General features: G+C 40.5%; 1 protein-coding gene across 4 annotated transcripts in view; it reads right to left on the reverse strand.

Moving 5' to 3' along the window:
- The window catches only part of FGF10 (fibroblast growth factor 10), a 65924-nt gene extending 44051 nt beyond the window's left edge, over positions 1-21873 (reverse strand). Inside the window, exons 1-3 of one of the 4 annotated variants that reach the window (XM_075021719.1) lie at positions 21590-21873; positions 21094-21168; positions 20439-21002 (exon numbers count right to left, since the gene is read on the reverse strand). In XM_075021719.1, the coding sequence (XP_074877820.1) occupies positions 20439-20775 (337 nt within the window). In that variant the 5' untranslated portion in view covers positions 20776-21002; positions 21094-21168; positions 21590-21873. Of the gene's footprint in view, positions 1-20438; positions 21003-21093; positions 21514-21589 lie in introns of those variants that run through there. The other 3 variants (XM_075021720.1, XM_075021718.1, XM_075021717.1) reach the window with 3 other exon arrangements.
- Positions 21874-23185: the final 1312 nt, after the last annotated feature.

A 23185-nucleotide genomic window follows, 5' to 3' on the forward strand; every position in this document is an offset into this window, starting at 1 on the left:
TGGGACCAGCAACATCTCACCTGTCCAAAAGGGAAGTTGGCTGCACACATTCTTGCTTACAGGGAATAAAAGCTCCACTTTAGACTATTCTGTTTTAAAACAAACTCTTTCTAAGTTGTCTTTTTAGAAAAACCTACCATCACATAGCAGTTCATTGCTATTTACAGGCATTATTACATCAACAGCTTAATCCATTTCTATTAATATGAAGTAGAATTCAACTCTCCTTCCACCCACTCTCCCCCAAACCAATATGAAATATAAACTCAATTTAACACCACTCTGCCAAAATTTAATAATTTCATTAACTTGACTACCTAACACACTTTTGTTACACAACATACTAAATTATATAAACATAATTTTTGGCATATATGTATTTTAATTCAAAACCCGAGTTGGACAGCACAATGCAACATTTGGCAAATCACAACCTTATCTTGGCTTTTGTAGTAATAATGTCTAAACAAAAGTAGACATTTACTGCCAACAGCAAACAGCAGAACTTGTGTCTTTTCCTTTTCACAATTCACAGTATCATGTTGGCATTTGTTATACATTTCTAAGCACATTTTGACAGCTAAAAATGTCCCACATCATATCTCAATATAATGGCTGGTTTACATTATATTTTTGTATCTAATCCACTTAAAAAAATGATGATCCAATTATTTTTGGTACAAAAGAATTCCTTAGAAATTCCAGTAATTAAATCTAGCAACCTGGAGAATTCCTTGAGTGTCCTATGATTTTATTTTTTTTTTGCTGTGATATCATATAGGCAAATTCAAGACAGCTCCTATGCAAGTAGTGTCCAAGTTGCTTCAAGCATATGAGCCATATCAAACAGATTTAAAAGATTATTGTGCTGCTGCTCTGAAGAAGCAGGAATGAGGTGAGACAGAAGTGAACTGCCACGCTTTGAGCTCACTGGCTGACCTTCCAACCCTTCCTCAACTTGTTCCTGCACACTCCAAAGCATAAAGCTGCCTCTTCTCTTCAAAAAGAGTAAAGAAAACGGTGTTGGAATGTAATAAAACATCATAACAGGAGATAGAGGGAAGCAGGTACTTACTTGCCCTTTCATTTCTTTGTTTTGCATAGGAGATAACTGATTTCACTGTAGTTTGGTGTGAAATAAAATAATCTTAAATGAGACATGATTGTCCTGAGGACTGCTTTTGTTTGAAAACCTTATGCTTTCTGGTTTTAACCTAACACTTAAAAGAATTCTATTAAAAAGAGAGCAGTGATTTATCAGTATGCTTACACTGCACTCTTGACAACACTTCTGTTTACCCAGTTTTACTATTTTCCCAGTGAAAGTTAGCTTCTGGCTCAACGTGGAATTTTCATGGGACAACAGAGAAAAAAATATTTTTTAAATGAGCAAAATGTGATCACAGAACCTCAAAAGTTCTTGACAAGTACAACACATGCAAGTGTTCTACCAAAATTACTTCAAGCTTTTATTAAAAAAAAGAAAGATTTGGTACTTTAAATAAAAATAAAGCTTTTAGAAAGGTCTATTTAGGTGTTAAATTTTTGGAGGATAGGTAGGAATCTTTTTCCTTGTATATATGAAAGAAATGCCACACACAGGATGTGCAGCAGACCAACAAACTTATTTGAATGCATAAATGACTCATGCAAAATGTACAACCATGTGTGAAGGCTTCGAAATGCAAGCAGAGGCTGGGGAAGTGCAGCTCTCCTGCTTTGCTAATGATAGCTTCTCCCAGATTGTTTATGTAGTGTGCTGAGAGTGTCAACTGATGTGGATAGTACTGGAAACTTTCAGGCATAATTAACCTCTGTAGCCCCTTAATGCAGTTTCACCTATAATCCACAGGTCCATATCAGAGAAGAGCAAAGAGTTTCTTCAGGCCCAATTGCAACATTTCACAGAAACTCCCTGATTAAAGCCAGACGTACAGACAGTGAAAGAAAAAGAAAACAGAAAAAAAATAATTGTCATGTGTTGCCCATTATCTCCATATATCAGCTGCAACAGTCCACACTTCTTCTATGACATCTTGATGCGTCAGGGGAGCACTAAGAATAGCTTTCATTGATATATCTATCTTAGAATGGCAGGAACAAGCAAAATTATACCTAAAGGCTTCAGGAAATACTATACTGAAAAGATCTGTCACAACAGGAAAAAAAAATTGTCAACACATTCTTTTCACCCCTCCTCAACACAGAAGCAAGATCCCTGTATGGATTATATCAAATGCAAATACACAGCCACATAAACCACTCTGTTTCCTAAAGTGCTTTTCTAAACACAAATGTGTGTTTAGCATAAAAAAGATACAACTTCATGAAAGAAAGTCCTGGTTGCTCAGCTTGCACTCTACCCAGAACAAATGCCAGTTCTCTTGCTATTCCTGAAAAAAGTCAGGGGAAGCAATGCTTTGCTTGGGGAGCAGAAAACAAGCGTATTTCCTAATGTTTACCCTAAACCCATCGATAACATTCGAGAATGAAGCCAAGGAAGTAAACGTAGAGCTCTGCCTCTTCCCTTCTACATTATGGGACAGAGAGATAATGACCTGTGGGCAAGTTTCTGCATGGAAAGCAACAGTTCTCTGCACAATGTTAAACCATTATGGGTATGCACCCTAATTCTCTAGTATTTGGAATTCAGTAACTCTTAGGGACTGAAGCTACCCAAGGACTAGCTGGAACTATCTATTCCTTGAGCCTCAAGTACTAACTTAGACATTTTACAGACAGTCAAAGTCAAACTGCTTGCCTGGACCAAGAACTTGGACACAGGCCTCTGAAAAACACAACATAATCATTCTTTGTGTTTAGCATCATGTCAGTGAAGAGCCTGATTATTTTGGCAAAGAATACTATAACTCTCTTCTGAGCATTTATTTGCTCACTCTCCAATTCTTTTCCTATTTTGAAATTAGTAAGCTATATATGGAACTTTTATGACCAAACATTATTTCATTTGAAAAATATCACTAAATTAATTTCATTTCCCCATAGAAATAATGGGTTTCCACCAAATTTTCAATTCAACCTCCTAAAAATTATGATAAAATTAATTTTTTATACCTTTAAAAGAATAAGAGAAACATCTTGTTAAGCTTACTACAGTAAAAAAAAAAAAAATCCATTTGGACAGTTTTCATGATATATTTCTAATTCCCACAAAATGTCATGCTTCATCTAAACTGACATTATTCTGGACTTTGATTTTGTAGGAAAGTCTGTTTCAATATCTCATATTCACTCTAATTGGAAAATGCTTTGGCATTTGAACATCTTTAAGAAAGTGGGGAAAACACCCATAAACCAATATTCTCCTTTTAAATTTCAAGTGAAGTCTTATATGCAAATCAATGACAGTAGAATATTATGTGATAAATTGTTTCAATTCACTTTTGCCTACATCAGCTGTATTCTGACCATCACTCTTAGAGTACTTCAACCCTTCAACACTCAGCCCTGTCAAACACACTGCAAACCAGACCCATTTCTATAGCTCATTTCTTTTACTAATTGGGTAGTGGGCAGCCTTTGCCAAGTGGCAGATGTGAGGTCTGTTTGGTGGGTTTATTAGTCTTGGCAATCTTGGAATTCTTCTTTTAGGTCTGGGACATGGTGCACAGTTCTGGTTTAAGACCAGGCACCTAGAAGCAGTTCTAGAAAGGCAGGGGAAAGCATTATCTTACAAGAAAAGGGCATGTCTGCATAGAACCAGCCAGAAGACCCACAAGAAATACTTCAAATTAAACTGCCCCAGAAATCTATTAAACTTGGGTTTGGAAAGCAAGACAATTACATTTCCAGGGTGCCATACAGGAGGTAGTATGTTCCACTAAGATGTATAGCTTAGCCTATGTGGAAGTAGCTACTTGCTTCAAGTCCAGAACCAGCAGGAAGATGGTGGGCTATGTCTCAGCACACTGTTCTCTGTTTAGCAATGAACCTGGCATATTAAGTTTAGCAGAGGAAAAAGAAGAGAGAATATAATGGCCTCCTACGTGTACACTGTGGTGGTGAACTCTAAAGAAGAAAAACTGTGGGGCAGTGAAGGATGCTACTGGGGTAGAAGAGCAGGAGAGTAGTGCTGATTATGAAGGTATTTTGATTGGAAATAAGAATTATTTGTAGCGCTTGGAGGAGTGAGATTGTGGAACAGCCTTCAGCTAATGAGTATGGTGAGGAACTGAACTTGTATAAACTTCTGAACAAATTTATATGACAAGCACTGGCGGTAAAGGGGCTATATTAGGGTTCCCAGGAGGTTTTCCTTGGTCCCGCTTTCCTGCGACTTGACATATTTTTAATAAATGGACACACACCAACCAAGTGTAACAAATGCCCATAGCGAGGCTGTGCATGCAGCAGAGCTCCCCAGTCACCATAAACCACACAGCAATGCTGGCCGCTTCCTGATCCTGGGACACAAGGTTCGTCTGACCAACTTGAAGTGATCCACCAAAAGCTGATGTTAAAAGAAGCAGCCAGAGAAAGATGAGTAGAGATATTCTTGGGTTCCATAAGTTCAGTGGTTACATATGACATGGCTTTGCAGAACTTCCCTGTTCTAGGCCAAGAGCCACAAACCACTCCCCACCTCCCTATGGCTCTCCGACTGCCGCAGGCAGGATGTCTGTAGGCGGGAGAGGCCACCTGGAAGTGCCCATCTGGTGGGTAGGAGAGCGTTCAGGACGTGCAGTGAAGATGCCGTTGATACCATGCATAGACTGCTGTTCCACAGAAACTGTCTGCTCGAGCTATCCAGTAGGAATGGTTCCAATATTAGCCTTTTGCCTTTGAAATTTATGCAGATAAGGAGAAGACAGTTTCTAAGGTAGTTGCAGGGCACAAAAGATGAGGAGCTCACTGTGGGAATTCAGAGTGCTCCTGCCTCCCCACATCAGCTTGCAGCTTGCAGCACAAAGAATTCTTTTTTAATTTCCTTTTCCCCTTTATCCCACAACTGACCTTTTCCTTTGGCTATTCCAGCCTCCTGTAAAGCTGACATCTGCAACTCTTTCCAGGATTGGCACAACCCATAAAATCAACTGGTATTTTCTCCTGGACTAGGTTCTAAGGTGGTATTATTACTTTTATAAGGTGCCGAAACAATACTCTTGATAGAAATTGAAATCACAGTGTGAATAAATAGGCTACTTTACATTGCCAATTTCAGAGATATATGAGGAATGCATACCTGAGATCCTGGACTGCTACACTTAGGTACAGGGTCAAAACTCTGTCCTCTCTGTTCAAAGTCTAAATGATTTTGGTGATTTTGTATCAAACGTCACTCCTTTTTACACTCCCTTTACTTTTTTCCCCTTCTAAAACATCCTGCATCCCTGTTATGAATCATGACTAAAGGGGAAAAAAAAAAAATCTATACCAGTCCGTCTTTATGTGATTTCCCCAGATGGGGCTTAGCTGCTCTCCTAACACTCACGTGTACATTTGCTTAGATAATATCAGCCAGGATGGCTGAAACCTTGTATTTAAGCCAGTAAAGCTGTGTGATTTTGCATGGGGGAGATTATGGAATGCTAACACGAGCTGGTGAGATTTAGTAACCTCCAGCAGAGGAGTTAGAACAAGTTGCTAGAGAGCTTCTCCTCTACTCACCCACTTCTGGTAGTGATTCCCTGATTGCAATAGTCTCTTCATTTTTTCAATGTCAGACCTGTTTCTTCTGCCTTTCTGTAGGCAATTTCCTTTTGTTCCCAGGTGAATACCTTTTCTTTAGTTAAATCTCTCCTAAACACTAACTCATTCATAAAAGCTTAACAATATGAGAAGTAAGCAATTAAAATTATGAATTTAGAATCCATATGAAAAATCTGCTGGTTTTCAGACTGTGCACTTCCAAAAGGACAGAGTTTCTCCAGCTGGTATCTGTAGTGAATACATTAACAGCACTTAAAACATTTATCTTTCATGATAAAACAAACTCAGCTCCCAAACTCTTCCACAGGATAGCTTATAGGTTCTCAGCAGCTCCTAGCTTTGCTCATTAAGAACAACTCATTTTCAAACATTGCCAATTTTCTTGACTCCACTGGTTGACAGGCATTTTTACCAAGAGAAGACACTTCCCATTACTTCTGTCTTTAGACAGAATTGCCTATTAGCTCTTTCCAGTCACTTCTGTAGACTTTTCTCCTACTTCCTGTACCTTTAACTAGTGTTAAAGTTGTCATTTAGTCTGTCATACATGTACATCTATGTTGGAGACATACTTTGCTATACAAAACAGTATTACTCTTCACCCTTCAATTCCCATTTCTATTAAGAACATGAATATCATCCTTTGTATTGTGAACACGTAACAAGGAACAGAGTAGAATCATCAGTCAATGGATTTATGGTGGGATTAGCTTGAATAAAGATATGAGATAAAATCCCGGTCTTCAAACTCTCTGCCTCAGTCCCTGTCTCTGAAGAAGGGGAAAATAACACAACCACATTTCAAGATTTGGTTAGCTAATGTTTGTAGAGGTAAAAAAGTCTAACACTGAACAGCAAACCTAACATCTGTAGCATGATATTTCTAGAATTTCTTTAACACATGAGAATTTTAACTACTTGTTACTTTCATTTTTGCTGCAACTCAACAAACTTTCTGCCACTACTTATCAAAAGTAAAAATGGAGTTATTGTTCTGAGTATAGATGTATCACTACAGGAGAACAGTATGTTGGCCTGACACAGGACTCTGTAATACTGTCTTTTTCTAAAGAGCTCTTATCCAGTTGAAAAGTTCACCTTACCATATCAGTTATTTTTGTTTAGAGATATTTTAACTTTTTGTTCCTAATGGAAGCCAATTAGAAAAATGAGGGCAAGAGGTTAACCATACATCTGGTCTCCCTATTTAACATACAGGTTTATCTTTTGCATGTTGCTGATGATAATTTAGAAGGGGCACAAAGGAAAAGAAACACGTCCCTGCCCTAACACTTGTATATTTTTCTGTTATGAAAACAACAGCCTCCATTTCTCATTTGACATATGAAATAGCTCTGCCATACAAATATGTATTTTTCAGCTTTGTGTTTAATTGTTGGAGCCAAGAAAAGGAGGCAAAGAAATAAGACAGATCTTACTTGGACTGATGCTGTTTAAAAAGTAGGCTATGGCAAGCATGGCTCTCATTATATTTAAGTGAATTAGTCTGTTTCCTTTAAAAAAAGAGGGGGCGGGGGGGAGGCGGGGGAGGGAGAGGGAGAGATTAACAAGCCACCAAGGGCCTGCTGTAAGATTTTGACACTTTTAGTGGCTTGTGACATATGACTTGTGAGTATCAGCTCTCCTTCAAAATCAGAAAACAAATCCACCATTTGGATAAAGGAATGCAAAAAAAAAAAAGGCAACAGCAAAAAACGTTACTACAAGGTCACGTTAACTAGGATTCATTAGCAAGGTATTTGTTGGAACAAGAGGATGAGATCAGTTCTTTAACTGAATAAACTCTGAAACTATTATTAGATATCTAGAAGTCTCTAACATTTGTCATCCTTTGCTAGGTAAAGCGTATGTTATGGTCCTCCTGAAGACATTAATCTAATGTGTCCAAATACTGTAATAATGACACAGATTTCTACATATTCTTGAGATGTTTCACATCATGAGAGCTTTCACATCATAAACTCAGTAGTGCTCACAGCAATAGCTGCACAAAGATTACACCTGAAAAATATAAGTGTGCTCCTCAGTTAGGGCCCTTACAGATTCTTTGGAAATTTCATCTTATTGCATCATCATGCAATCTGCTCTTGCATTATCAGTATGCCTGTGAGAGTGTAACAAGAGTTTTGCATGTACAACTTCCATAGCTTGGTGCACAAAACACATCTATAAATGAAAAGCTTTTTTATATATATATATATATTTATGACTGGCTACTGTGAAAAGCAGAAAGATTCTGAAACAAGCATGAAAAAATACTTAGTTGAAAAACCAACAATAAGAATATTAGAAAATGCCAGACTGAAGTTTGCTCAAACACCAAAATTATGTTCCCACCCCCATTATGGACTTAATAAGAAGTGTCTGGTAACCTCAGCTGTAACTTCTTGTATTAAGCACAAGGTAACAGAAAGTAGTTAGATGTTTTTACCGGTTTTCCTGCTCATCATTACAGATACTTCTTGAGTCTGCATTGGTGTGTGAGCATGGGTACTTGTACTGCTCACATCTGTAGCTCCCTTTTTAAGGATTTTAAACTGTGATTAAGGTTTGGACGTCCCTGGATAATAAAGCTGACTAACCTTTCCTCCACCTGCACAGCAGCAATTTTTTTTTAGCATTATTTAATTTAATAGTTCAGACAGCACTAAAGATCTTCCTGAATATAAGTACTGTGGTTTGCTTTTTTCCAATTTCATTTTGGAGACAGGGGTTGCTATAATTCAGTCTGTACCAAAAATCTACATCAGTCTTTGTTATGCCCTGACTACAGTTGAAAACAAAAAGGTTACATCTTGCTGACCTTTCTGGTCTACTGTGTACATTTATAAAATCAGCAAAACCAAAAATGGAAGAGTTCCACAGAAAAATTATTATCGATATTTTACAATAGTGTTTGTCTCCAAATCCTCATCTTTGCAAAATGTTTCCTGTTTCATAAGCAGAATCAGCTGCAAGCAGAGTCCACAAATGCATGTGTGGCAGAACTGAAGGAATAAAGCAAGCATGGTGAATTTTGAGCAAATCTGGATAATGCTTTGAGGAATTATTTGGTGTGTGGTCTGAGGCAAGAAGCCACAGAGAGGCGGAAGTTAATCTTATGTACTCCCCAGCTGCAGATATGTCTTCTTGAGAGCAGACTGCAGCAGGAGACACAGAAGAAATGACCAAGAGACCAGATTAATACCACATGAGCCAAGTGTCAGCCTCATTATATGTGTTTTCACTGAAGTTGAAAAGACTTTAACTTAGATGGCTGTCATTTCAAAGAGAAGTTGTGACATGTAAAAGTAACACTAATAAATTAAACTGAAAGAATAATGTCTGTGACACTAAAGGGGAAGTATCAATAATAAAAAAAAGTTAGGAAAAGAAATAAAAACCAAACAAATAATTCCAGTAGTTTAATTCCAACACATAGACAGCATTTCAGGGAAATTAAGACAGTCCCAAAAATACATAATAGGGCCAAATACAATAAATATTAGGTGGAGATCATGCTCAAATTTCTTCGATGGATAGGCCTGACAGTAAAGAAAAGAGAGTGAAATCACAATTATATTTTAACTGTTTAATCATGGAGATTATATAGAACCTTGAGCTGAAACATCCTAATGTTCATACCTTTAAAGCAAAATAGATTTTGACATCACTTGTGACTATAATGTTCATGCTGCACAACCAGATCTAGAGTCAGCCTGACAGAAGGACAGATCCAATCAGCACCTACTCCCATGCTGTTTGGTTAAGAGCTATCTTCCCATTAACTTTTGTATTATGCTATGCAAAACAATTGTTGAGTTATCTTAACAGGTTGCTTGCAAGAGAGACTATAGAATATTTTTTTTTCTGGGGAATCTTTTTTCTAGGCAAAAGACAAACATCTAAGTCTGCTAGAGTTAATAAGTAGCCTACTCTGTCCTGTTCTATAAGAGGATAAAACTGCCCTTGCTATTCCTTATATCCAAACCTTTCTGTAAAAAGAGAATGATTACCCTCAGGGTGGGCTTTTTGTTTTTTCCCCTGGCACTCATCACAATGCTACTGGTGTGTTTCACAAATAATTTGTTTCCATAACACCTTTGCTTATGTAGGAAGTATTACTATCCTCATTTTATAAGCAGCAAAGAGCCAAAGAGAGATTAGAGTCTAATATATTTATAAATTTTGGGGTACAATGGATAAAAAGCATATATAGGACCTGATATTTCATAATACTTAACACTTTATGGCACTCCCTATACTCAAAGTTTAGTTCCTGCAGACTATCGTTGTGCCAAAATGTTCAATATTCTTCCCTCTCCCTTAAAGCAGATTCCTCCTCTGTGTTGCTTGACCATCAGCAGGAGGAGCAGGAGGAACTCAGAAGAGTGCCCCAGCTCCCTTTACACCCAGGCTATCTTCACAGCACACAGTGAAGGACATGAGCCTTTAGTGTCCCACAATCCTATATCATTATTCAAGCTCTTATGTGTTCCAGTCTTGTTTTGATTAAAAAAAAAAATAAAAAAAAAAATCCATTGTCGTCATTAAGAATCTTTCTAAAGTTCAAAGAACCCCACAAACTATTCTACAAAGAAAGCTGGTGTTGGACCTTTTCTTTCCCAACCTATTTAGTTGGAACCTTGATGGAGTAGCTGTTCTGTGAGGTATACCACCTAGCTGAAACGCATTTCCTCATCCAAAGCCCTATAGCAAGGTATTTTACACACTGCATTTAGTAATAGTAACCTTTCTGTGTCTTCCATACAGTGATCTCAAAATGTTTCTAGTGATGCCAGTGGGTTCAGCCCTGTAGCTCCTTAACACAATTACCAGCTTTGAAGCACTGGCAGTTGCTGTTCTTGACTGGCTTATGCCATGAGAAGAGGAAGTACCAAGGAATAACTAAATAATACATAGCTGTGACACAGTCTAAATGCCATGTAGGGAATGTACAGACTGGGTTCCAATTACCACTCCTCAGATTATTCAGGCACATCAAGCTGAGAGAAATGGTTCATTTCGCTACATAGTACTTCAAGCAGAGATTTTTGTTAGTATTGTCTCCCCCCTCCTGTCCTGCAGTGTCTCCCACTGTATGTTGGCAACAGGAAATCATCATCATTGCCAGGATGGATAGAATTGCCAGTCTGCATGATCTCACCATATCCCTCCATCCCCCTTGGCCTAGGACTAGGGCTGCCCACAAAGCAAAATGCAAGAGAAGCAGCAAATCTGCTTGAATTGAATCCACTTCTGAGCCTCAGAAAGGGCATAATTTGCACTTCCCAGTTCTAACCTTAGTAAATTTTGTTTTAGCTGCTTAAGTGGTTTAAACTATGCATTGCCCTAAGGAGTCATTGCTTGTGTGCACTCAGGGATGCTTGGAAGCAAAGGTGCTGCTAGTCTGTGAATAAAAGCTAACCGACGTGACAGCAAACATCACTGTTCATAATACTTGGTGTACTTGCACAACATGTGCCTTCACCCAGCATCTTCACCTGTAAGAAGCTGAAACAATCATAACTTGCTTCCATTTCTCACATGCTACTCACTTTTCAAGCTATTTCTGCCAGAACCAGGTAAAGTGATAATTTAAAGAGCTTGCAATGGTTTGGATGTCTGGTTGTACCTCAGAAACACCCAGTAAAACTCAGCTTGTACTAACTTTCTGCTCGAGTTTACACACAGTGGTGCCTTAGCGCAGCCCTTTGGCTAAACCACCTACTGCTGACCCAGCTACCCAGTAAGGGTAGCACCAAAACCACACATGTATCTTTTACGGGAGTAGGTTATCTTTTCAGCATCTGAAGAGCCAGCTAAGCAACCAGGCCTAGACGGTGAAGCAGACTAACAAAAAGCGGCCACACCTTGGCTTATGTGGTTATCTCTAGACTCTTTCTGCTGCTTCTTTTCATGTGACCATTAGTTTTGCAGCTGCAGATCCTCAGCACACAATTTCTGTATTGCAGTTATTAGCACTAGTGTTGTGACGAAGGAAAGGTGTCCCGTCACCAGGACATGGTCCATGTGCACCGCCCCGCTTCCCCTGAGACAGGGCAGAATGGCACAGTGAAGTCAGCTAAGCTTACGGTTCAGAGGAAGGTTTTCATTAGCTTCCTTGCCTCCAAGGAACAGGTGCCACGGCTACTCAGATACTTCATGTGGATGAGGGAGGTACTTCGGATTGACATGGTTTACACTTTTAATGTTTACCTCCAGGAAAACCACAAGGAAAAAATAAGTATCTAGGAAATACACAGAGATACAACTTTGTTCTGCTGAAGTCAAAAGACTCTTTCAGTGAATATCAGGAGCTTTAGCATCCCCTAAAATGTCATTAAAATGTATGAGAAGTCACTAAAACTGCAGTCTTATAAAAACCACTTCATATTAAATACAGTCATCCTATATCCTATTCTAGAGCATATATTCCCTTGCTCACTGTAGTAACAAAATTACTGAATTTATGAACTTGTAACTATGTAACTACTTCGAATCTTAAAGACAAGCTTCCAAAATATGACATACTTGATAACACTAAACATATCAGTCACAAAAATACCCTATTCCACTCTCAAAAGATTAAAACACTTTGAAGTTGAGGATAACTTGATGTCCTTCAGGTGTATGTTTCTCATAACAAATAAAGTATATAGTAATAGCATAGTGAAAAAATGAAGAAAACCCAACCAGCCAAAACCCCCAACTTTTTTCTTCTTTAACACAGGTTTGCTTGTGGCTCCTTTAAATAGCTTTTTACTTCCAAGGGCAAGTTTGCCCACCTTTCTGCTTGCAAGTAGTCTATAGTGACTTTGACATTAAGAATAAAGCAGGTTATTCATCCTCTTGAAGAGGATAACATGAAGAAGAAAGTCCCTGAGCGTGTACCAAATAGTATCTATAGAACAGGGTCAGAGAAGACACAATGAAATTGGGAGTGGAAAGAGTTTATATCCCAAAACCGATTCCACACTTTTAGACTAATTCAACAGGCACCTTAATGGCTTCATAAGCTAGTCTGTGAGCAAACTAATGATGCAGTGAGATGTGACAGGACAATTCAACATCACTGACAGTTCAGAGCTGCCAAAATGGGTAACCCACACTCCCCTTCTCCCCACTTCTCTCCCACTCATGACACATGCTGCCCCTATTTCTCTTATTTATCCTTTCTAGTGTTGCTCTGGCACTCGTCACACTTCCCATCCCCTTCTTCTAATGCGGGCACGATATCATTGATTTATACCCAGCCTCCACTTAGTACCATGCCTTGATTCCAATTAAACAACATCCTGAATGCTTCCAAAATGCTTCAGCATTCCCTCCCCAACTCCCACACACACCGACTAAAGCTGTGCAGATGTGCATCAGCAACCTGAAAGAAAATTTACATTTCCTTTATTTCTATGCAATGTTTGAACCTCTAGTCTCAGTGGCAGAAGAAGGAAGAGCAACTAGAATCCTCAGGCCCCTTCATTTTCACTTCTGCTCCCCACGTAGGAAGAAGAGTCAGGAACTGCAAAGAAACAACTAAGTTTATTGTCCTTCACATACATACATTTTCCACCATGAAAGGAGTAGGCATCATATTGCTTTACTAAATCAAGGTTTATGAAAGATCTGATCTTTGGTTTTATATAAAATTCATGAGCATTCATGTTTCTAGTATTCGTAGCCTTTTCCTCTCTTGCACAACACCAGAAATTATGGAAGAGGAGAGGGAGAAAAGGAATGAAACTTTTTGGTGTAGTTTCAACATTTCTTTTTTCTTGAAAGTCAGCTTCAATGCATGTGAAAATTCCTCTTTAACTGTAGAAGACATACACTACTGACAGATTATTTAGAGGTAAATGTGAAAAGGGACAGGCTAATAATTCTTTAGGCTAACTATAAAACAGGGGAATGCTTCACAGCTGACACTGTGAGTATATCAAACCAGTAATTGGATGCACGTGTTAGTAGCAGTAAAAAGGCACTGTCCAGTTGTCCACCTTACATGGGAATCTACTTTGAGTGTATTCTTTGATTTACTGTTGCAATTAGAACTGAATGTTCAAAGAAAGAACACAAGTGACCTAATTTAAAAGCAAAGAATGTCTTTAAAGCCATTATTTAGTGTGTGACCTGGCTCACTTGTAACCATTTCTTTCCCCTGCAACTTCCATTGGTTGCACTGTACTCATGAAGTAGCATAATCAGTTTTAATAACCACTCAGCTAATGAATGCAGTTTTAATATCCATTCAGTGATTAAAGATTAAGCCACTTCCTCCTCACTCCTACCCTTGAAGATTTTAATTTTCTTCATAAACACAGAGAGTTTCCCAGGATGACTTTTGAAAAGTCATGTAACAGTGTTTCCTGTCTCCTTTTTACTATGTTGTAAAACATCTCTGTTAGTTACAACAAATCGGCACTAGAAACAGAAGCAATTAATACAGCCAGGAAAGGATCTTCCTAGTTAATGGAACTAGGTGCCAAGTACCATTGACTACTTTTCTGTGTTCAAAGCATCTGAGCAATGAAAGGCTGCAAGATATTAAAATATTGCATCAAAATAAGTTGTCAAAGTAAAAGGAGAATTTGTTTGGTAAGCACATACAGTTAGACTAGCAGCACTAGCACACCTACTGACCAAAAACCATACGTGTACTAACATTAATTAAATGCATCCTCCATTTCTGATCTGATAATTTGGTTTTCATAGCCCAGAGCAAGCAAAGATTACTCTTCCACGCAGTCTCATCAAGCTGGCATTGCTTGTTAATGCTGATAAACAAACTGTGCTGTTCAAAGTGGCGAAGAGGTCATTGGTTGATAAACCCCAGAATATTAGGGTAAGGTAGTTCAGTGTCTTATGGTGACTGCAAGTAGCGGTAGCAAGCGCTCAAAATGTGCAAACTGAAATTTCAACTCGGTGCTGTTTTGGGGAAGGGACTGTAAGAGATTCAGAAAGCTCTTCAGAAAACTGAGAAAACAACAACAAAAAAAACCCCAGGCCATGAAGTGGGCATTATAACAACTCCCAAGTTGACCAAATAATTTCTCTGCTTTGCTGACACTATTTCTATCATCCCAAATATTAAGCTTAAGAACAGAAATACAATATGTTTTACAAAGATTTTTTTTTTTTTCCTATTTAGAATCTTCCTTGTGCAATTATATTACTTGCTCAGAGGAAAAGTCAGGAATCCACCATGACAGGAGATGTTGCCCTGTGTTCATACAGGTACCTGCTATTTTTAACTTAAGACACACAGGTTAACAAGATTTGCTCGTAGAAGGGTCTTTCCTTTTCCAAAATGAATGGCTCTGCGGAATAAACAAAAACTCCCCTATTGCAAGACCTGATCTGACTCCCATTTGAAGTGAAAAGGCCCCTATTCACACACACAGCTCAAAGACATCTGAAAGTCATCTTAAAATGTCTTATTTCAAAACAGAGGATCTTATCCTATAAGTGAATGCATCCAAGATGTTTCAGAAGTGTAAGCACATTCTATAGTGCTCACTGAGTTAATACCATCTTCAAGGAACCTTTGACGGAGCCACTACTTGAGAACCCTCCCATTAAAACAGCAGCATGGCATCTATAAGCCTGCATGCCCCTTGGTTTCTTTCTTGTGAGGTTTTAAGAAGACAAACTTCCAATTGCCCCTGGTTTTTTTTTCCTTTTTTTTTTTTTCCCCCCAAGTGGTTATAAGTTAGATTTATGAAGACAAAAAGACTTCTTACAACTGTGTATTTTGAACAGATTTATGACAGGGCTACAGAATCAGCACGGAGGGTCCACAAGGCAGGAATGCAGTAGGGGTAACAGGACAGTGTCATGTAGACCTTAAATAGTACAATTCTTTCCACATTCATAAATCCTAAGTGCCTAATGTTGTATACTGTTGGTTATAAATTACGCAACTGAGTTCTGCAGAAAAAAAAAAAACAAACAAAAAAAGACTTAAAGTGAGAAATCATCTCCATAAGAACTTATACATTTCATAGTAAAGAACCTGTTTCAAATTACTTTGCTAAAAGAGTATTATTTCCTATTTTAAGTCTTTTTATTGGTAAAAAAATAAACCAGATCTCTATGGAGAGGAAAACAACAAAACACATATGCCTACTGATTGGTCTTCAGAAAAATGGAGAAAAGTTCTCACATTACTTTACAAACACCAGCTCACGATGATTCGATCACCCCAAACAGCTAGCTTAAAAAAAAATGTTCAGTAGCAAAAGAACATATTTTACCAAGTATTCTAATCTGGTTTGAACTCTACAGCTGAGGTTAAAGTACCTATCAAACTTTATGATTTTATTACACCTGAGGTGTTATAAAAAACATGAGTATCAAACTGAGCATACTTAATCAAAACACATTTAATGCTATTTTAATGTATATAACGCAATACATAGTACAAATCTGTATTTGGCATGTATATGTGCACACACTTAGAACCCTCAGTAGTAATGTTCAGCATTTCTAGTAATTAGAGTGGTTCTTTACAGTCTTTTGGGCTACAGAATGAGGCTCGAAACTTTCTTGCTATTAGTCACTATATTGCTAATCTGATCCCACACTAACTAAAGCAAAACCAAAGACTATCAGGGTCTTCAGCAGATCCTAAAGCTATGTATAAAGGATAATTGCATACTCAGGGGAAAAGTCTCGGGTAGGTTAGCTTGTGAGAAGTAGCTAATTATTTAATGCTAGCCCCCCCCCAGTAAACACTCTCACTCTGCAACTGCGGTGCCTTTGCACTGCTTGGATTTACCCACTGTGGATGCTCAGAAGACCAATTCATAGAATCTCAGCTGGTTTAAGCCCTTTTAGCTTTGCTTGAGCTAAATTAGCTCATACAGCTGAGGATTCAGCCCCTCCTTGTCCACCTACGTGGAGCAGAGGTGACACCAGACAGTGGCTGTGCCGCCATCTACCGTAGGTTTTGCATAGCACTGCTTGGTCCAAAGCCCGCAGGAATAACTCCAGCAATGTTTCCCACTAATATCCAGGCTCAATGACACAGATTCCACTCCCTAAACACGTACCTAAATAACGGCCCGATCCTGCAATCCTTGCTCAGGCAGAACTCCCCCTACACACTGCAGGTTAGCTGCTGCTAATTAAGCGCTGCATATTGTATTACCATTCTTCAGCTACTAAGACCTATCCTGTAAATTTGAAGTTTGTGTGCTTCATAGCACTATTAACGGTTGCCTTAAAACTAAACTGAACATAGTATAATACTCAAAAATACAGTCAAGTTTTCCTGAACCAGCTTATCCTATATCATGTAGCCCAATGCATGCCATCCATTAAACCCAAAGACTTTCATTATCTTCAAGAAGGCTTTCTGGGTGCAAGTCAAGTCAGGATCTGCACACACGCAGCTCTTTCTCAATTTTAATATATGGCTTAAGCTTCTCTTGGTCATCCCAGATCCGAAGTTATAATGAAAGCTTTTGTTATTGCTCTGTGGAGGCTTTTTGGTTTTGTTTTTCCCCCAACAAGTACCTAAGTCACCAGAAAGCAGTACAGCTCTCCTTATGCATGCAAACAGGTCTATCAATAACAGGGGCAAGGGACTTCAAAGCTGTGGTGCTGCAGGATGAGCTAGCAATTGCATTTTGAGGACAGATTTCCAGATGTAAGGAACAATAAAACAAAACCTAAAAAGTGTCCTACTTCTATCTAGTGGCAGACACCCTCCAGCTGTGTCAAATACTGCAAGTTCACCCAGCCTCCTGACAGAGCAGTCAGAAGCCACCTCTGTTCCCATTGCCCTATAGGTACAGAAAGGCTGATGGAACAGTTCCAAGCAATCAGGTTGGAAAACATCTGCCAGAATAAACTTCTAATTTAGCGCACTCTGCACAATATTTATAGAGCAAATCAATGAATGCTGCTTGAGCCATTTAAAGGCTGGAGACTGAATTCTGTTTTCTGAATGTTTATTCTGACTTTCTCCAACTGTTCTTACTTGACAGTGCTTCATTGGCTGCCAGCCATGAAAGCTGTTGTCTAATTACACAACATATCATGATCTTACAGCCCTACAGATAAGGCTTTACTGCAGCATAAATGGATTTTAAACATTAGCATATGAGAAAAGAAAATCAGCCCCCAAATTAGAATATTTCAAAGTCTTGTGTGTCAATAGTCACTAATTTTTGTTTAGGAAAGCATGGTTTCGAAAGAGGAACTTGCATTAGAGATTAAATAGCCTTTAATGTCAAACAGGCTACAATTTAGTGGGCTAGCTGGCTAACCCTTTATGCGTGGCACAAATCTATTCACATGTAATTACATATTTTAGACTATCTTGAAGTTACCATATATTTGCATGGAATCAGTCCAGCTGGGGATTACAGCAGTATTATGATGGCACAGCTACACGTGAAGTTATGAAAAGCATAGATTTGCTGAATCTTTTGCAACACTTTTCTACACAGACACCCTTGAAATAAAGGCACAGCGAATATATTCTTGAATGGTCTCAGACTATGTACTTTCACAGAAAACACAATTTCACACTGCAAATTATAATGACTACTAAAGAAGAACGTACAACTGTTTATCTTCTGCTAACAAGATCCTAATTGTTTCGTATTTAAGGATGTTGTACACTAGGTCTGACTTTGTGATGTAAGTGAGGTTGCCAAATTCTAAGTTTTAAGATGATGGAAGTCCTTTCTTCACTCACTGCACATAAACTTGAGGCACAGGATACAAATATGTGTAATAAAGGCATCGTTTTACTTTTATATGAAACAAATTACATTCTCCTCTCTTTCAGCAGACACTCTGCAGATGTTACAATAACCATGACATCACCAAGAATGCCAGTTCTCTTTCTGATGCACCAACTGGAAAACGAGGAAAAAAGAATCACACCCTGTAGTTGCAGAGGGTTGTTCTTGCACGCAGACTGAAGGAGTAGAAAGATGTGTATGTGCATCTCAGTGTATTCTACCTCTCCTTTGCAAGATCTCACAGAAGCTCATGCATATGTGCAACTTTACTCACTGAACAGTTCTGCTGGCTAAGTGGGACTGCTTAGATGAGTAGTTACCTCTCCAAGTACACTGTTGTCAGACTGGGCCACCTATAGCCTTTTTGGCAGCAATGTTCTACATAGAATGCCTTGATGTTCTCGGAGATGAACACAACGCTTTCAGAATCCCATTTTAGGGGAATGATGCTGTCGCCCTCCACAAACAAAAGTAATCTACGAAATACAGTGCTAGGACCTCATTCCACACAAACAGATCAAAGTGAAGCCTTCATCACAGCTCTGTTTTTCAAGCATTTGGCTTTCTATGAAATACAGAAAGGAAGGTAGTAAGATTCAGCTGCTTCGACATTTAAAGCTTTTACAAACACTAAGTGTGTGATAAAGTATGATGTTGCAAGGTGGAGCAAGTGGAGTAGTGACATATGATACAGCAGCCCTCTCTTCCCTGTTTGTAAGCCTGTATTATGGGTATTTAACAGAAATACAGCTGAATTAACAGTAGTGTCTACCATATAGCAGGGCAACCTGCTGAAGGACTCCATCCTTTACACATTAGCTAACAAGAGATCTACTTAAGGCACTTTAAGTTGCTTTAATGTAAGAGAAGATTTATCCCCAGGTTTATCTGGATTTATGCAAAACAACCCAAGCACCACAACGTGGTTCTCCACCAGCGAAGCAAGTCAGAGAGTTTCCTCCAACAGTTGCATAACAGCTTACTTTCTCTGCATGCTACTGCAGTGGGATGCAGCCACTTAGGAGTTACAATGCAATATATTGTGATTACTACAATTACTTCAATTTGAGATTGCACAGGGAGGAAAACCGAATAAACGTTAGGTTTCTAGCACTGACAGCCAAAAATACATTACCAGAAGCATACTATTACTGAAAGCCTAATTGGTACTAGAGAAAAGCTGGAAACTTCAGCCATGGAAAGAGCCGTATGACTTTTGCTTTGAAATAATTTCTTTAAAAAAAAAACCAAACCCACACACAAGTGACAATGAAACGCGTGTGAGGTCTGCACGGCCCCAGCCCCAGATGTTTACCACGGAGCGAGTGGCGGTACAGCGGGCCGGCAGCGGCGGGGCGGGCGCCGGGGACGCGCCGGGCACCCGCATCGTCTCCCCGCGGGCGGCTGCGCGGCCGCGCAACGCCTCCCCGCGCCCGCGCAACGGCACCCGCACGGCGGAGAGCAAACCCGGGCAAAAACCCAGCCCGAAGGACCCCCCCGCCGCTCTTCGGGGCTCGGGGAGGAGGGAGCGCGGAGCGGGCAGCTCTTGCGCGGCTGGGGGAGAAGAGCGTGTGTGTGTGTGCGTGCGTGCGTGGGGGGAAATCGATGCATTGTTTCAATGCAGCGTTCTCGTCAAGGCGCTGTAATGACAGGGGATAATGATTTTCAGATTCGGGAGACAATGCCCCCCCCCCCCCCAGCTCCGCGCCACATCCTTACAAGTCTTTCTAATTTGCTCTTCTGCCAGGCGAAGAGACGAACTGTGGTGGGCGAAGCCATTTGCAAAACAAACGTAAGGGCAGAGATGGGCAGAAGCGGGCAGGCGGGGAGCGGCGTCCCGCAGGAGCCCACCCCACCTCTGCCCCGCGCCCCCTCCCCGCCCAGGCGTCCCCCTCCCCTTCCCTCCCCAGCGAGGGGCCTGGGGGGCTCCGGGGCCGGGGCTCTGCCGCCGCCGGGGCGCTGGGGGCGGCCGGCAGCCGCTGGCCGGCAGCGCGGCGGCAGAGCGGTACTTACTGAAGGGGCAGTTCTCCTTCTTGGTGCCGCTGACCTTGCCGTTCTTCTCGATCTTGAGAAAGTACTTGTTGTAAGAGTAGAGCTTCCTCTTGCGCACGTCTCCTTGGAGGTGATTGTAGCTCCGCACGTGTCTCCCCGCACTGGAAGGAGAGGAGAAGGACGAGGGGAAGGAGGAGGAGGATGAAGAAGAAGAGTTGGTGGCCTCCGGGGACAGCATGTCCTGGCCGAGGTCATGGCAGGTGACAGGCACAGAAGACGCCAGGAAGAGCAGCAGCAAGCAGCAACGAGGCAGGTGGGAAAAGGCTGAGGCACCATTTGTCAGTATCCATTTGCACATTGTACTGAAACTCTGGGCGCTGGAAAATGTCTTATCGAATGAAACATACTGGAAGGGTAAAACCTGGTAAAAGGCAAGTGGAGAGCCGGTGGTTGCTGCTCCTGGTTAGATCCCTCTGAGCTCTGATCTGGCCTGAAGTAAGTGCACCAACATCCATAACTCAGGGGACAAATCGCCTCAGAAGTTGCTGCCTTTTAATCCTTCGAGTCCTCCCTCAGAAAAAAGAGCTGTTGGTTTTTTTTGGGGGGGTTGCTGTGGTTAATCCTCTTTTTCTCTTCCCCACCCCACCCCCCCCCACATACACACACACTCCCCAACCTGGTTTGAGGCTTCCCAGTAGTTATTTTGTTCTCTTCCTCACTCCTTTCTTCACCATCTTAGATGCAGAAAGGTCTGAAAAATAGATGACAGCAAAGTGAACAACAACAAAACTAAATAATAACCAGCGGAAAGGGATGCTGGAAGGGATTTTTCACACATACCCCTTTACACACACACATACACTCACACTTCGTGGCTTTGCACCTTCTTCTGATCCCCACCCCCTTGCAAATCCCAAGCCAGTTGCACAACTCGTCCTTTCTCACTGACAACCCCAGAGGAGGCAGTTTCTTTGTTTTGCTTTGAATTCTCCAGAACAGTATTAAAAAAAAAAAAAACCCAACAAAAACACAACCCAAACCAAAAAACAACCATCCAGAAAGAGAGAGGGAAAAATCCTAACTTGTCGCCCCCCCCTCCCCGCCCCCCTTCCTTTCCCTCCCCCTATGGTTGTAAACAGGTTGGAAGCTGTAGCCTAAATGCCAGCGATTACAAGTCAGAGGTGGGATGTGCCTCTGGTGGTCAACCCTTATTTGCAGGGGGTCAAGCAGCGGTGGGACATCTGAAACCCTTTTGCAGCTGGAGCGAGCGGTGCCTGCTGCGGAGGGAGCCTCGGGAGCTGCCCTCGCTTCCTCCCGGGCTGCCGCGGCAGCGGCAGCCGCCGCCGTCGGCTCGCTGCTAATTGCTCCTAAAGCGTTCTTCTCCTCGGAGCGCCGGCCACCAGCATGGCTTGGAGACTCATGCTTTACTAATTTCCCTGTCTTCCAGGCTGAACCAATCCCCTCTAGGGAGGCTTCCCTCCCCCTTCACACACAGCCTCCCCCCCCAAGAAACTTGTTTTCTAGCGGAGGATTTTATTTTATTTTGTTGGCAGTGAAGTGCTTGAGAAAGCCACCTGGAACTTGTTGCCTGCTAGATCTCCCCCTCCCCGCCCCCCCGCTGGAGGAGGGGTTGGGTGGAGAGGTTGGAAAGAAGTATATACTGCAGGCAGACCCTGGAAAAGCAGATTATATGCTGGTCAGAGTAAAAAGGGAAGAGGCATAATTAGCTCCTTTTCCTCCTTCTTTGCCAGCTTCCATGGAGGTCTTTCTCCCTCCTTTAATGAATCACTGATTTCTCGCTTCCGTTGCTGAAATAAAAAATTCACACTTTAGCCTGCTCTTCCTTTTAAGCCTCTCACGATTTATTGTGTCTCTTTCCCCACCCTCACCCTCCTTGTCTCAAAAGAAATCAGGGCCCTAAATGACCATTTTCTAATTGCTAACATGAGTCATTTACTGAATCACACATCTGACATCAAAGCAAAAGGGGCTTTATTGGGATTGCAAAGGTTTCCCCATAAAATCTGTCTGAATATTTTGCTGTCTTTTTTTTTAAACTAATGCAGTTTCCTTTGCCAGAAAGAAACAAATTTTCCATTTTCAAGGCTATTTTAAAGAGGTTTTTCAAGCTATTATTTTCCTGGAGGGGCATATGTTGTTGGTTTTTCCTTTGATTCCATCCCTGCTAATGGAATTGTCATTTCACATACTGAAAGTTATGACAGATTCATATTTCTAGCCCATCACTGAACTGTCAACTTTCCCAGTAATTAACAGGCATCTTCCATATGATGTACTACCTTTTAACACCAGAATAAGGGATTAGGGACTAACAGGATATGGGCACCATGCGAGACATTATATTTTGGTTCAGTATTTAGTACTGTAAAATAACTGTTTTGGAATGCAAGTAGGTGGAACATTTGCTGAGAGAATGGAGTAGCGGAGAAGTGAAGCGGTACTGAAACACAGTGAGTAGCTCAATATGTAAACGCAGAACTTTTCTGAAATAGAGGCACTTTAATAACGCAGATCAATGGAGTGCAATGGAAAACCGCCTATGCAATTACATTTGGCATTTGGAGTAAATCTTAATTTAAGCAACAGAAAATGCAGAAAAGAACAAATAGTTCTAAAATTAGATGGATTCATTAGATTAGGATGTTAAATATATTGTTAACTTCACAACAGAAATTAGAAATTATTATCTCCAATTATGGTGTTTATTCTGGAGAGAATTGGCTCCTAAATTTATGTGTTCAGCTTGT

Source organism: Buteo buteo, chromosome Z, assembly GCF_964188355.1.
Source record: "Buteo buteo chromosome Z, bButBut1.hap1.1, whole genome shotgun sequence".
Classification (NCBI taxonomy): domain Eukaryota; kingdom Metazoa; phylum Chordata; class Aves; order Accipitriformes; family Accipitridae; genus Buteo; species Buteo buteo.